The following is a 13,053-nucleotide window of genomic DNA, read 5'->3' on the forward strand; positions in this document are numbered from 1 at the left end:
GGAAGGAGGCCTTTATGTCCACTAAGGCTTGACACACGAGGGGTCAAGGTTCAGTCTAGGGTTAAGATTTCCAGGAAAAATCTGCAAGCTGTAGGAGTCAAAGTTGAATTCACCAAGTTAGGGATGGAGAAAACAAAACAAAGATCTCAAAGAGAGCAGATGCTGAAAGCAGGCAACGTGTTGAAAAAGACGAAAGGTCAAGACTCAGGTTGCCATGGCAAAGCCAGGCACCCAGGTAAGCCAAGTCACTCTGTCAGGTTGTAGCTGCTAGGTCAGAATGCCCCAGGCAGCGTCAGGATGGCCTGGAGGGAAAACTGTGTTCAAGATTATAGGGTGAGCGAATGCATCATTGTGCTTTGTGGGTTTTTTTTTTTTTTTTCTTCTTATAACCTTACTTGCGCTTTGTGGGGTTTTTTTTTTTCTTCTTATAACCTTACTTGCATATCAATCTCTCGGCACAGGTTTACTCCAACTTCCCCACATGATCTTGATATAGGAAATGATTTGTTAAATTCTTAGTAATATATACAAATACATACTTTTCAAAGATACATATTAGCATAGAGCACAGTTTTTTCTCCTATTCTGCCACCAGTTTTGTTTTTTGTTTTTTTTATGTGACATTAAATATTCTCTTTAAATGGTTAAGCATTGTTCCTTCACCTTCTAAGAAGCAGAGGTCAGAGATAATTGACAAATGTAGTCCTGGAAATAAAGGGAGTGTCTAGATGTGAACAGTTTGTTTTGTCTGTTAATAGTATGCTTCACTCTTTCTCTAAAGTCATTACTTTAATTGAGGATTTTTTTAGGCAGTCATAGTAAGCAAGCAAAGGGTTCTTAATTTCAATGATTTAATCAACAAGATAACTTAAATCTGATAGACATTAGATGTTCAAATGAGGAAAGGCATATTCTTATTATTTGGAGAAACATTTTAACAAAAATAATTAAAAGTGATAAATAGTGATGATGAATTTGGGAAGAAATTAGGTAAAGAAATTCCCAGATATGGTTCATGGGTACTCGGTTGTGGGTCCAAAAATTTCCCTGGACTAAGTCATGGAAAACTCTTACTTGCCAATGTACCTTTCAAAAAATAAGTATTCTTTATAAGAAATTGGGAGCAGGAGAGGACACAGAATTTACATAATCATAATATTTACCGAATATTTACACGGATAATTTTTAGAGCTTTTCAGGACTAAAGTATCACTTGAAGAATTCTATAGAATTAGGCCCCATTAAAAGCCATTGTTTATTATTTAAGCTCCTTTCGTGTAGATGGGCCACTATATAAATGCATTTTTGCTATGAAAGGCAAATCTGTAGAGTATTAATGTAAGTGCTTTTGGGCTATAGTTTCTGTAAATCTTCAAAAGCCTTTTGAATTAATGAGCCTGAATGCATTTATAAGAATCTCTGTGGACTTTTATTTGACAGGGATCTTTAGCACCAACAGAAAATAAGTAACAGTTGTGTCCATGACTGTCTGTCTTCGACGGAATAGTCTTTTCCAGAAACTAGTTTTAGATTTAAAGTAAAATTGGTCAAGTAAGACTGCATATAGATATTATTTTAGGTTATATTTTATTCATGTTATCGGGAGTATGAGTGACCCAGAATGCAGGTACTTCGAGAAGTCTGTTCTAACTTTCAAAAAATAAAATAAAAAAATAAATAAAAGCCCTGTCTTCTAAGGCAACAATGGTACCACTGAAATTGAAGTTTATAACAATGATAACTTTTAGGTCCTTGAATGTGAAAAAAACAAACAACGGGGGGTGGAGGGAAAATAGCATCCTGGCATTCTTAAAGGCTACAAAAATGCTTTTCTTTACCCCATATCTTTCAAGAGGCTAACCCTTTTTGAGAAAACTTTTAAATCCCACCCTTTTATAAGTACAGAAAGGTTGACATCAATTTATATAATTAAACATTTAGTGATAAATCTCAAAGTAACCTTTTACAGCAACTTCATACAAATTTAAAGAGTCCATCCAGCCCCAAACTTACCAGTACTCCCTGTTCTGATTATTGTCGGCATGCACTCAGCTAATTCACCTCGCTTTGTTCGGTGACTTAGTAAGGATTACCACATGCAGGGAGGAATACCGCAGTTAAGGCCCCATTTTACAAAGACTGTTTCTTAACCACATCGCTGCTCTGGACCCCAGGCTGGTGCTTGCAAATGAGGGCTGTCCTCCTCAAAGGCAAACACCTCTGCAGACGCAGAGCTGCAGGTCTGAAAACCACACGGCTCGTTGGAATTAACCATGTGCCATTTAATCACAGTTAATGTGCACATTTTTACATACATGCCCACTGAGGCATACACACATCACCCCAAGTTAACTCACAAGCCCAACAGTGGTTCGTTGTCAATAATCGGCTCCCCCTTACTCAGTCGGGGTGAACTTTCCCAAGAGCGGCCTTGGCTGCCAGTCCGTCCTGGTCCCCATCCAGCACTTCTTTCTCTTTCATGTGGGATCTTTGTCTCATGTGGATTCTCTTTCACACCCCATTCAGTTTTATACCCATTTCCCACATAAGCCTGTTGGAGATGTAACATTAACTATCCAGAACTCTCCGTCCGCAGTTGCTCCAACATCATTCTTCAGTGAACACGGACCTCATTGCATGTCTTTCTATTGCTATAGCTACTTTTACTTCTATTTTTATGGCACAGACCTGTGCACATAAAAGTGTATCAGAAGGTAGGGCTATAAATGTGCTCTAAGTTCCCTCTGCCTGGACACGCCTGGGACCTGCTGCTAGAAACGCCTGCCACGTTTTAGTGACTGTCTGGCCAGGCAGCACGATATGGGAGCACTGACTCTGGGTTTGCAGCCACCCAACCCCTGGGCCACCACTCAGCAATCATGCTGTTCAACTTCTCTGAGCCACATGTACTCACCTGTGAAACGTCAGTAACAGCGTCGTCCTCACAGATTTGATGGCGGGTTAAGTGAGATGAAGTATGTAAAGCATCAGTATTAAACTTACGGCATTACAGGAGCTTAATTAGTATTGGTTTCCCTTTTCCAGCCCACAGCAGTAATGGGAGGAGACTACGGCAAGCCCAAATGAACACTGTTTTTAAAGTGAACTTCCATTGAGTTCATTATGAACTGGGAACAATGAGATGAGAGTTCGAAGGAGCAGATGATGCCTCACTGTGATATGGGCACATATTGCTCTAGGTGGCTATGAAGAAAAAGACATGGCTTACAAACCCCATTACAGCTCTAAACTCTGTCCAGCTCTCAAGTGCTATAAGAGGAGCATGTGTAACTGCATGTCTGTATTTTTTTTAAATATATTTTTAATGATTTCAGAGAAGAAGGGAGAGAAAGAGAGAGATAGAAACATCAGTGATGAAAGAGAATCATTGATGGGTTGCCTCCTGCACGCCCCACTCTGAGGATCGAACCAGCAACCCGGGCATGTGCCCTGACTGGGAATCCAACTGTAACCTCCTGGTTCATAGGTCGAAACTCAACCACTGAGCTACACTGGCCTGGCTACATGTCTGTCTTTAAAGATATAGCCAGTATAATTGACAAGAAATCACTACAATATAAATCTGTTTTGTTACATTGTTTAAATCCATTTTACATAAAATTTCAACACATTGAAAGTATAGGAGTGGCCTTGATCAACTATATATAGATACAGCTATAATATGAGCCTATCTTTTTTATAAAATGGCTAACTTTATCCAGTGAACAATTAATGCAAAAAGACTAATTTTCTAACTAGCAACATGGACATGGGTTAATGATGCTTTGACTGATGTTATATGATAGCCAGAGTATTTGCATTCCATCATAATCTGACATCACTTCTGAAGCTATTAGGCAAAATATTTCTTAGAATCACTACTGCTAAGTCCCATAAAACCAGAAAAATAAGATAGCATGTAATAGAGGAAGGAAAGTAGGAGTCCTCAGAAAATAAGTTCTTAATGCTAGCTTAACTTTCATTCTGGGCTAGAATGTGGCTTGCGGACCCAGTCTCTAAGATACCTATAATAATAAAAGTGTAGCCCTAGCTGGTTTGGCTCAGTGGATAGAGCATCGGCCTGAAGGCTAAAGGGTCCCAGGTTCGATTCCAGTCAAGGGCATGTACCTTGGTTGCTGATAGATATTTCTCTCTCATCAATGTTTCTAATTCTCTATCCCTCTCCCTTCCTCTCTTAAAAAAAAAAAATCAATGAAATATATTTTAAAAAATAATAATAAAAGTGTAATATGCTCATTGTACTGGACGACCTTCCAGATGAGGCCAGGGCTTCAAGGGAACCCTGGGTCCTGGGTGCCTGCTGGTGGCCAGAGGGAAGCTGGTGCCAGCACCCAGGTGAAGGAAGGCCTACTCTTGCATGAATTTCATGCATTTGGGCCTCTAGTAGATACGATAAATAAAAAGACCCAGGTTGAAGATAGTAGACATTGTTGGGAAGACTAGTCTTTGAAGTAAGACAGACCTTGATCATCATCTATTAGCCATGATTCCTTATCTCTATGGAGCAGAACAATAAAACCTACCTTTTGCCCAGCTGCCATGGCTCAGTGGTTGAGCATCAACCTATGAACCAGGAGATCACAGTTTGATTCCCAGTTGCGGGCTCAATCCCCAGTGTTGGGCATGCAGGAGACAGCCAATGATCCTTTCCCATCATTGGTGTTTCTCTCTCTCCTTCTCCCTTTCTCTCTGAAATCAATTTAAAAAAAATATTTTTAAAACACAGCTACCTTTCCGTTTTATTTGATGTATTAAGCTATTTATAGCACCTGCCACAAAAATTGAAAATAAACTCAAGTGCCAGATTTTGCAGATTAGTAGTGGCTTTCTGAAGTTCTCAGTTGAAAAGGATCCTAACCTAAGACCATGTCTCCGGTCACTGGAAAAGAATGCTGTAATTGATTAGTGGTGTCTGCTCTGGGCAGAAAGTAGAATAAATAAAAGTCTGTATCAGTATATTTACTATGCAAGTTTCTGTCAGTTATAACTATTATGGTTATTGTTGCTATTGTGACAATGGTATTTTTATATTTATTTTCACATTTCTGCATCCTCCAAACAAAATGGAATAAATTAACTGCTTTGGTAACACTGGCTGTGTATATCACTTTTACTGATGTAAGATGAGCTTTTGTATATTATCTGCAGAGAAAAGCTAAAAAATGAAACCAAAATTTGCTTTTCCTAATTTTATTATATAAAATACCCACTTTAAAAAAAATGATCCATGTACTAACAATAGATTGGGAGTTGGAGAGGAAAAGACAATGTTGAGATGTAGTTCCAAGTTATGACAGATGTGTACAGTATCCATATCTTCTTTAAAATATCCACACGAGGGAGAAGGGACAGCTTGTCTTGCTCTAAGTCAGACTTAGATGGTCCATGACTTTCTGGGTTTTTTCCTATTTTTTTCTTCTGAGGCCAGATTTCTTTTCTGAGTAAATAGTCATGTTCCTGTCAACCATAAGAGATTTTCTGAATCCTAAACAGCTGATTTTGTATTCTTGCCCCAATCCCTCTCTTTTGAGAACTGAAATCTGATTAAACCCATATTTTAAAATTTATGTATTTATAGATATATAGAATAGTTTGCAGTCTGTGTATGTTTTCTTTCTCCACCACAAATGTAGGAAAGTGGTGGGTTTTGTGTTTCTTTAAAAAGTGCCTTAATCAGCTTCCTTTTTTTTTTTTTTTTCTTTATTACTGATGACTTCTTTCTGCTTGAATTCAATGCTTCAGTTTCTCTGGGTAAACTAATAGATTATGTATGTGATGTTTGCACTGTGTTGATTAATCTTATCTGATAAGTTTGAATGCAGCTCATGGTTTCACGTAATCAGCAGACACTGCACATTGGATATGGGTATCATAGTCAGCTCCTCATACTCAGGAGCAAGGCCCGCTGTTCCAGAGAGCTGCCTGTAGTTCAGAAAAGCATATCAGGCCTTCCAACTTTTTTTCCAAGTGCTCAAGGAAAACTTCTATTAAAAAAAAAAACAAAACAAAAAAAAAAAACATGGTATAGAAACAGAACTATTTGAGAGTTTTAAAATACACATTGACAAAATATAAAGGTATGCAATCTATAAAGGTTTGTATTTTCTTAAAGGCATCAGCTACTCAGTGTATAGGGTATGGAGAAAGCCTAGAACCAGCTACTAACTTTGTAGAGAGGTTGTAAGATATCAACACGTGGCCCTGCTTTTAATTAACTTACAGTCTAGTTTGGGAAGAATATTTTCCCTTCAGAAGATGTTTAATTGTAAGTGTTTTAAGAAAATAGTAGGTCACCTCCTTCTATTGCTTTCAGAGATCTTATTTTATACCTTACTTAAACTTAAAACTCAATTGTAATATTGGAGGATGGTTTGGGCACAACCTTTCTCAGTCACACCTGTCTCTCTTTCCTGCTCCACCCCTATGCTCTGCATAGGAGAGCAGTGATTCCTACAGACTCATGAAAGAAGTGTCATAATGGTTGTTACAAATTGAGTTGAAATACCAACTTTTGCAAGGCATATGCTTTTCTCACTAAAGTAAATTTAAAATATCCAGACCACCAATACACATACTTTTATTCTACTGTGCTTCCTACATAAGAGAGGAAAGAGAGCAAATACCACCTGATATGTGCATGAGCAGGACAAATGAAGCTAAGGCCACTGCTTGCCCAGATAACTTACTCACATTCCCCAAAGCAAGATGCTTTCTCATTTCTGTCCTTTACACTGCCCTTTTCTCTGTCCAGAATTTCCTCATCTCACCCAACTGTTGAATATCTGGGCATCCGTCAAGATTCAGCCAAGGTGTCACCTTTATGGAGCCTTCCGTGGCCTTCCTCTGAGGTCCTGCGCTCACCTTGTCTAAGTTTAAACAGTCTGTTTCCTTGCTGTGCAGACCTCTGTTATAGCACCTGTCACAGTGGGTTGTAGTCTTTATCACTGTCAGCCCCCTAACTCCCAGACTGGGTGCCTTTTGCAGACCAGGACTGTGAATTGTCCATTTTTACTTTCCCAGATCTTAACTGAGGTATGACACAATAGGGCTCTCAGGTATCCCTCAGATGAACCAAAGAAGTTGAACAACTGTAAGTTCTGCCTATCATTCCTTTCTTGTTTCCTAGCCCTGAATTGTATCTCATGATACTGGTTCTATTGAAATGATGGGGACAAATTCTTGCTAAAAGGGAGCCACTGGCTGACCAGTTTGGGATTGAGTGGATGGGTCCCTGGAGAATCTATAATTCCTGAGAGGAAGAAGTGGCTAAAGTAGAGAGAGAACCTTGGTCTGGTAAACAAGTGGACACATTCTACTATCACCCGCTTTCTCTTTTTCTTTTTTGCTTTCTGACATGGTTTCCACATTAACATGTCCATGTACCTCATCCGCCCACACTCTAAAAATGCATGAGTCTCATTCTATTGAACATTGCCACATGCAAACTCTGTGTCACATCCAATCTTCAGGTCAAGCAACTGGTCTCAAATAGTTGAGAAAATGAGATACCCACATGAAAATGTAACCAAATTTTGTGGGTATGACTATAAGAAAAATGTGATGGTTCTTTTAATTACTGTAAAGGTCAGAACCTTTTCTTACCTTCTCATCAAAGGGCACTTATTAAGCTCAAGTCAGATGTTCTGACCCTTGAAGCTAAAGGTGTGCATGTTAGGACTGGTTTTTGTTCATTGTTGTTACTGATTTCATGGTTTTCCTAGCATATTTGACTGACATTATTGAATTTTCCAAATGCAGATGTCAACCCCTTTAACAAGATCAAAAAGTGAGCTTCCAGGGTGACGTGCACTTGTGTGACTGTGTTCGTTTGTGTTCCGTAGCGGCTATCCCATGAGTGGAGGTGCTGATCGCATCCAGAAGTTGCGGAAGGAGTATTATCAGGCTCGGAGGGAAGGTTTCACATTATATGAGGACGACGAAGGAAGAGCAAGGCCGTCTGATTATGACCTTCACTGGGTAAGCCCATGCCTAACTCCAATTATTGCATTTATCTTTACTGAGATAATTTAGAGCAGAAGAACGTGGCCAAGACTGTTCTATATATATGGTTATATTTGGGTTACCCCAACCACAGCCATCCTCTCCCACAGAAGTTGTTCACATAAATCAAACCACACTAATGCACAGTAGTTTGTTTTAATTACTCTCATATTTACTCCCTGTTGGACTTGTATACCAACTTGGAGGGGAGCAGATGTTTGCTGTTTTAAAGAGTACAAGGAATCTTTGTCATCATCTACTGAACCCTAATCCTTGCCCTTCATCTTGGGTCTCAGACATCTGGGCAAACATTAATGGAACATGCAACGTAAGTCATTGAGCCTTTGAAAAGTGATTATTAGAATACATTTCAGAAGGGTTGTCTTCAGCTATATCAATTGTTTGTACATCATACCTGAACAAGTCAGATTTTGCTGATCTTACCAGACTCCAGGATCATTTTATTTTGCGGCAAGGGCAATTTTTGTATTAGAGGATTCTCTTTACCAAGCCTTAAACATTTGGGAACAGGACAGAACATTGTGACCTCTAGAGAGGTAATCTTTGTGTTGTTTTTTCAGGATAGTGATTCATTCTCCTATCTTGTTCAAGAAGGCAAAGCCGTACTTACAAAATGCATTTGATTCTTGAGCATCCACAAAAATGCCCCAGAAGAGGGTACTTATAGTTTGATTAAAAGTACATGTTGCCTTGGCCAATGCGGCTTAGTTGTGTATTGTCCAGTGTACCAAATAGTTGCTGGTTCAATTTCCAAACAGGGCACATGCCTGGGTTGTGGCCTCAATCCCAGGTATGGGCATGCAGGAAGCAGCCATTTGATGTTTCACTCTCATATTGATGTTTTTCCCTTTCTTGCTCTCTCCCTCTCCCTTCCTCTCTCTCTAAAAATCAAATTTAAAAAAAAAGTACATGTCACATACTTAAAATAGTGCCAGAGACTGGATTTTGATGTTCAATGAACATTAGCTCTCATTGCTAACATCATTACTGGAGCAGAGCTGTGTGTGGTAATAGTGATGGCCTGTTCATGAGTCAGCTCTCACTCACCCTCTTTGATGACCACTGCCTTCTGCTACAGCTCCTAATGCTTTCTTGAGAACCACATAAGGAACTCTCATATTTTTGGTGGCCACTAAAGACACCAGATCTTTTGAAGGGCAAACCTGTTTTAGAAAAGTTTTCTGATGTTCACACTCCTATTTATGCTCACAAGGTCAGGGTTGGAAGAGCAGAGTCTGGTGACTGAGCTAATTCCCTATAGTGTTCACTTCATTGCTGTGGCTTCCTGGCTGTGGCCCTCAGCACTCTCCCACTGCTGTTTAAGAGTCTGTCTCAGCATTCAGCACTATTATTCAGAGAATGTAAAACTCCCCCAGCACCAGTAGGTTCTTCCACATACAATAGACTTTAAAAACACTCACCAGAAAGGCATAGTAAGGATTGGCAGCCTTCTACCAAAGGGCTTCAGCCTCTTCCAGAGATAGATGCCTTATGGTTATTGGTCAGAACAAACAGCTATTTATTGGCTTTATTACAGACATTTGAATTAAACAGAATGACAGCAGTGATGAGGTAACTGGTCACTGATATTCTAGTAGCAGAAGAAAACAATTCTATAGAATAACATTGGAGATAACAATTCACTATTTCTAACTTGAGATCGACTTACTGACTTTGATGAGAACTTCTGCTCCCTCAGTCAAACAAACAAGCAATAAAATAAAGGGAAATATGTAACACCTTAATCAATAAAGAAATTTTTTCTCTGACCTTCACCAAACCTGAGTTAGATATCTCCATACTTGGGTCCTTCCTTCCTAATGATTCTTTTTTTTATGCCAAGTGAAAGTGTAACTAGAAACACAGCTAGCGAGTAAAGAAGTGTCTCTATTTTAATTTGTGTTTCCCATGCTCAGATGTGTTGAGCGTTGCCAAAAGTGCCTGATTTTATGCTTCCCAGACAATTGGGAACAAGGGCTTCCCAACGGGATGCTTGGTAAATGCTGTGTCATAAAAGACGAGAGCCCTTTGTCATTGCCTGAGATACTCACACCAGGGATTAGCATCTCAGTGTCCTTTCCTGTCCTCTCCCAAGCCAAGGAAAAACACTAGTATCTTTTGTCCAGCACAGGCCTGAGAAATTGCACCGTTGCTTGCTACTTTTGGGGAGATCTAGGAAAGCAAGTTTAGAAAGTTAACATTTCATTCCTATTAGTCCGCCAGACTCAACAAGGCAGCTTTTATGAATGAGACTGTGGCTCCTGAACCGTGCTGGTCTTCAGCATCATTTGTTAAAATCTGATCCATAGTCCACTCAGGGGAGGAGTGGGGCCCCAAGAGAGGGCCCCAGGTGCTTTTCCAGGTTAACATCAAGATTTCTGACCCACAATTCTAAAATTATAGCCTTAATTCCAGTCGATTCAGTAAGCATCAACGTAGATCATCCCATGGACATGTCATCAAAAAACACGTTCATGGACTCAGAACACCCCCAAGTCCCTTCGAGTGGCCTCACAAATATCCCCAGTCACGTGATACTGGGGAACTTCTGAACTGTTGAGAAGGAAATTGGGAAGATAAGTTACCTAATAACTACATTGAAACTAATAGTTTTAAAATAGGCCTGAAAAAGTGTGTGTGTTCACACAAGCCTTCAAAGCCAAAGTGATGAAAGCAATTACTTGATTACGGTCTATGATTATTTTTTTTAAAAGAAAATATATTTTTTTCCATGAGACTAACCAACTTTCTTTGGCTGTGTCCTGGGACTTTCTGGATCTTTCCTGGCCATCTTCTTGGTTGTTCTCTTCACCATCACACCTGCCCACTGGCCCAAAGCTGAAGACTTCTCCCACTGTTCTCTCAGATTCTCCCTTGCTCTGGCATGCTCCTGTTTCCCCCCTCTTTTCTCTGTGTCTCCCACTCAGTTTTAACAAATATGTACTCAGACTTAGTGTAGGCCAAGTGCTGGTAACAAGAATTTAAGCCGAAGCCGGTTTGGCTCAGTGGTAGAGCATCGGTCTGCGGACTGAAAGGTCCCAGGTTCGATTCCGGTCAAGGGCATGTACCTTGGTTGCGGGCACATCCCCTGTAGGGGGTGTGCAAGAGGCAGCTGGTCGATGTTTCTCTCTCATCGACATTTCTAGCTCTCTATCTCTCTCCCTTCCTCTCTGTTAAAAATCAATAAAATATATATTTTTAAAAAATTTAAAACTACCTTACCTTGGAGGAGCTTACAATCCAGGCATGAATAATACAGACATGTAAGCCCAAACAGGACACAGACAATAATCTAGGTGAGGAATGCTATTGATAGAGAGGTATTAGCTTCCCCACGAGCTTGGAGAAATAGCAGTGCACTCTGTTGGGACAGGGAAAGCTCTAGAGACCATCTGAGAGTGGCCTCAGCAGACATACTTTGTTCTTTTTTTTCTCAAATTCAGTGTGGTGTGTTTTTTTCCCCCCAAAGGGGCTCCTGATTTATTCCCTTTACTTGTGTTAAAATCAGTGAATACACACAGATTGCAAGATTTGTAAATATGGACATGAGACCTTAAAAATCTTTTCAGCCAGTCTGTTGTGGAGCTGTTTTCCCATCTAGGCTCTGAAAAGCTGTAAAGAGCAAATTGGGAGCATTTCAATGGCTGCGAGTGAAAAGGCCTGGTGAGTTTGTATGGGTCCAATTAAGGAAGCAAGATATGCTAGCTGCGAAGTGTTAAAATTTGCCAAAAGAAAACATAATACCTGTTATCTGCTGGCATTTTATTTTCTGTAAAACTTGTTAAGACTGTCACAGTCCTCTGGCAGTAAACTGCTGTGTTTTATTTTTTTGTGATGTTTCTTTTTTATTAGCAGATAAAGATTATCTGCTTATTTAATAGCAACATGAATATCCTGTAAGTAATTTCAGGAAGGAGATGGCTCTAGAGTTTTCTAAAAAATATTAGTACCTTTATTACTGTCTTTTTTAAAGAGCTGCATGGAATATATCATACCTCCTCCCAGCTTTTTTTTTTTTTTTTTTTTTAAACTCTGACTAAATTAGAAGAATTTTTATCTAAAGAAGGAGTTTGTAGACACATGCATGGGACGGAGGTATGCTACTTTCCACTGTCTTTAAAGACATGATGATTTATCTTTCTGGCAAAGGGGATGGATTCAGGAAGGTGATGGTTGGGTGAGTAAATGAAAACATTCTGAAAGATTTCCTCACCTTGTTATGAAGATGGTCTAGGGACATACTTGGCAGCTGTCTGGACGCCGAAAGAAGCATCCGGTGAATTCTGTAGTCAGAAGAAAGGGAGAAGAAGATGCTGAGGTCATGCTAAACATCTTGAGGAAGGGACCTAGGATGGAATGTGTACTAGCCACACAAGGATAAAAACCATCAGAGGCTGTTTTCTAAAATGAGAAATAAGAGAAATCCACTCCTGCTGTCAGTGGGCCAACACAAGCTTTGAGAAGGCCTCTCCCTTCAGGTGATTTCCTGTTTATCATCAAAAAGAACAGATCTGTTTGTCGCCTAGATTAAAAGAAAAAGAAGTATTGCCTCCTGGTCTGGGGACTGTGAGCTACCCCAGGAACCCACCTGGCTTCACTGAGTTGTTCATGAGAAGTTACCAGGCCTTAGGCTACTTATTTAGATAGACAAGTGAAAGTCTGATTTGCCTCAGAGCTGGGAATTTGCTCCAGAAAAAGGAGGTAGAATTTTTTGATAGGACTAAAAGTGACTCTCACTCTTTGGGAAGAATTTCTCTACTTATATCCCCTTGGATCATTTTTTGTGACAAGATCATGTTCTATACTAGTGCCCCAGTGCACAGATTTGTGCACATTGAAAGGAAATTAATTAGAAGGTGGCCATTAAGGCAGCACTGAATGAAATGGGTCAGACACACTCTGGAGCCAACCTCCCGCAGTCCCTCCCTGGCCAGCCACACCTGGAGCAGCACCACGGCTCCAAGGGCATCTACAGAGTGAGCAGGGTCCCTCTGGCAGGTGGGGTCCCTC

The 13,053-nt window shown here is 40.0% G+C and overlaps 1 protein-coding gene across 1 annotated transcript in view; it reads left to right on the forward strand.

Annotated features, from left to right (window-relative positions):
• PARD3B (par-3 family cell polarity regulator beta) overlaps positions 1-13,053 on the forward strand; it is an 861,040-nt gene that overhangs the window by 756,343 nt on the left and 91,644 nt on the right. Inside the window, exon 21 of the mRNA XM_084892180.1 lies at positions 7,863-7,998. Coding sequence (XP_084748306.1) covers positions 7,863-7,998 — 136 coding nt within the window. The remainder of the gene's footprint in view (positions 1-7,862; positions 7,999-13,053) is intronic.

The sequence above is a fragment of the Pipistrellus hanaki genome (genome assembly GCF_964339955.1).
Source record: "Pipistrellus hanaki genome assembly, chromosome: 8".
Taxonomy (NCBI): domain Eukaryota; kingdom Metazoa; phylum Chordata; class Mammalia; order Chiroptera; family Vespertilionidae; genus Pipistrellus; species Pipistrellus hanaki.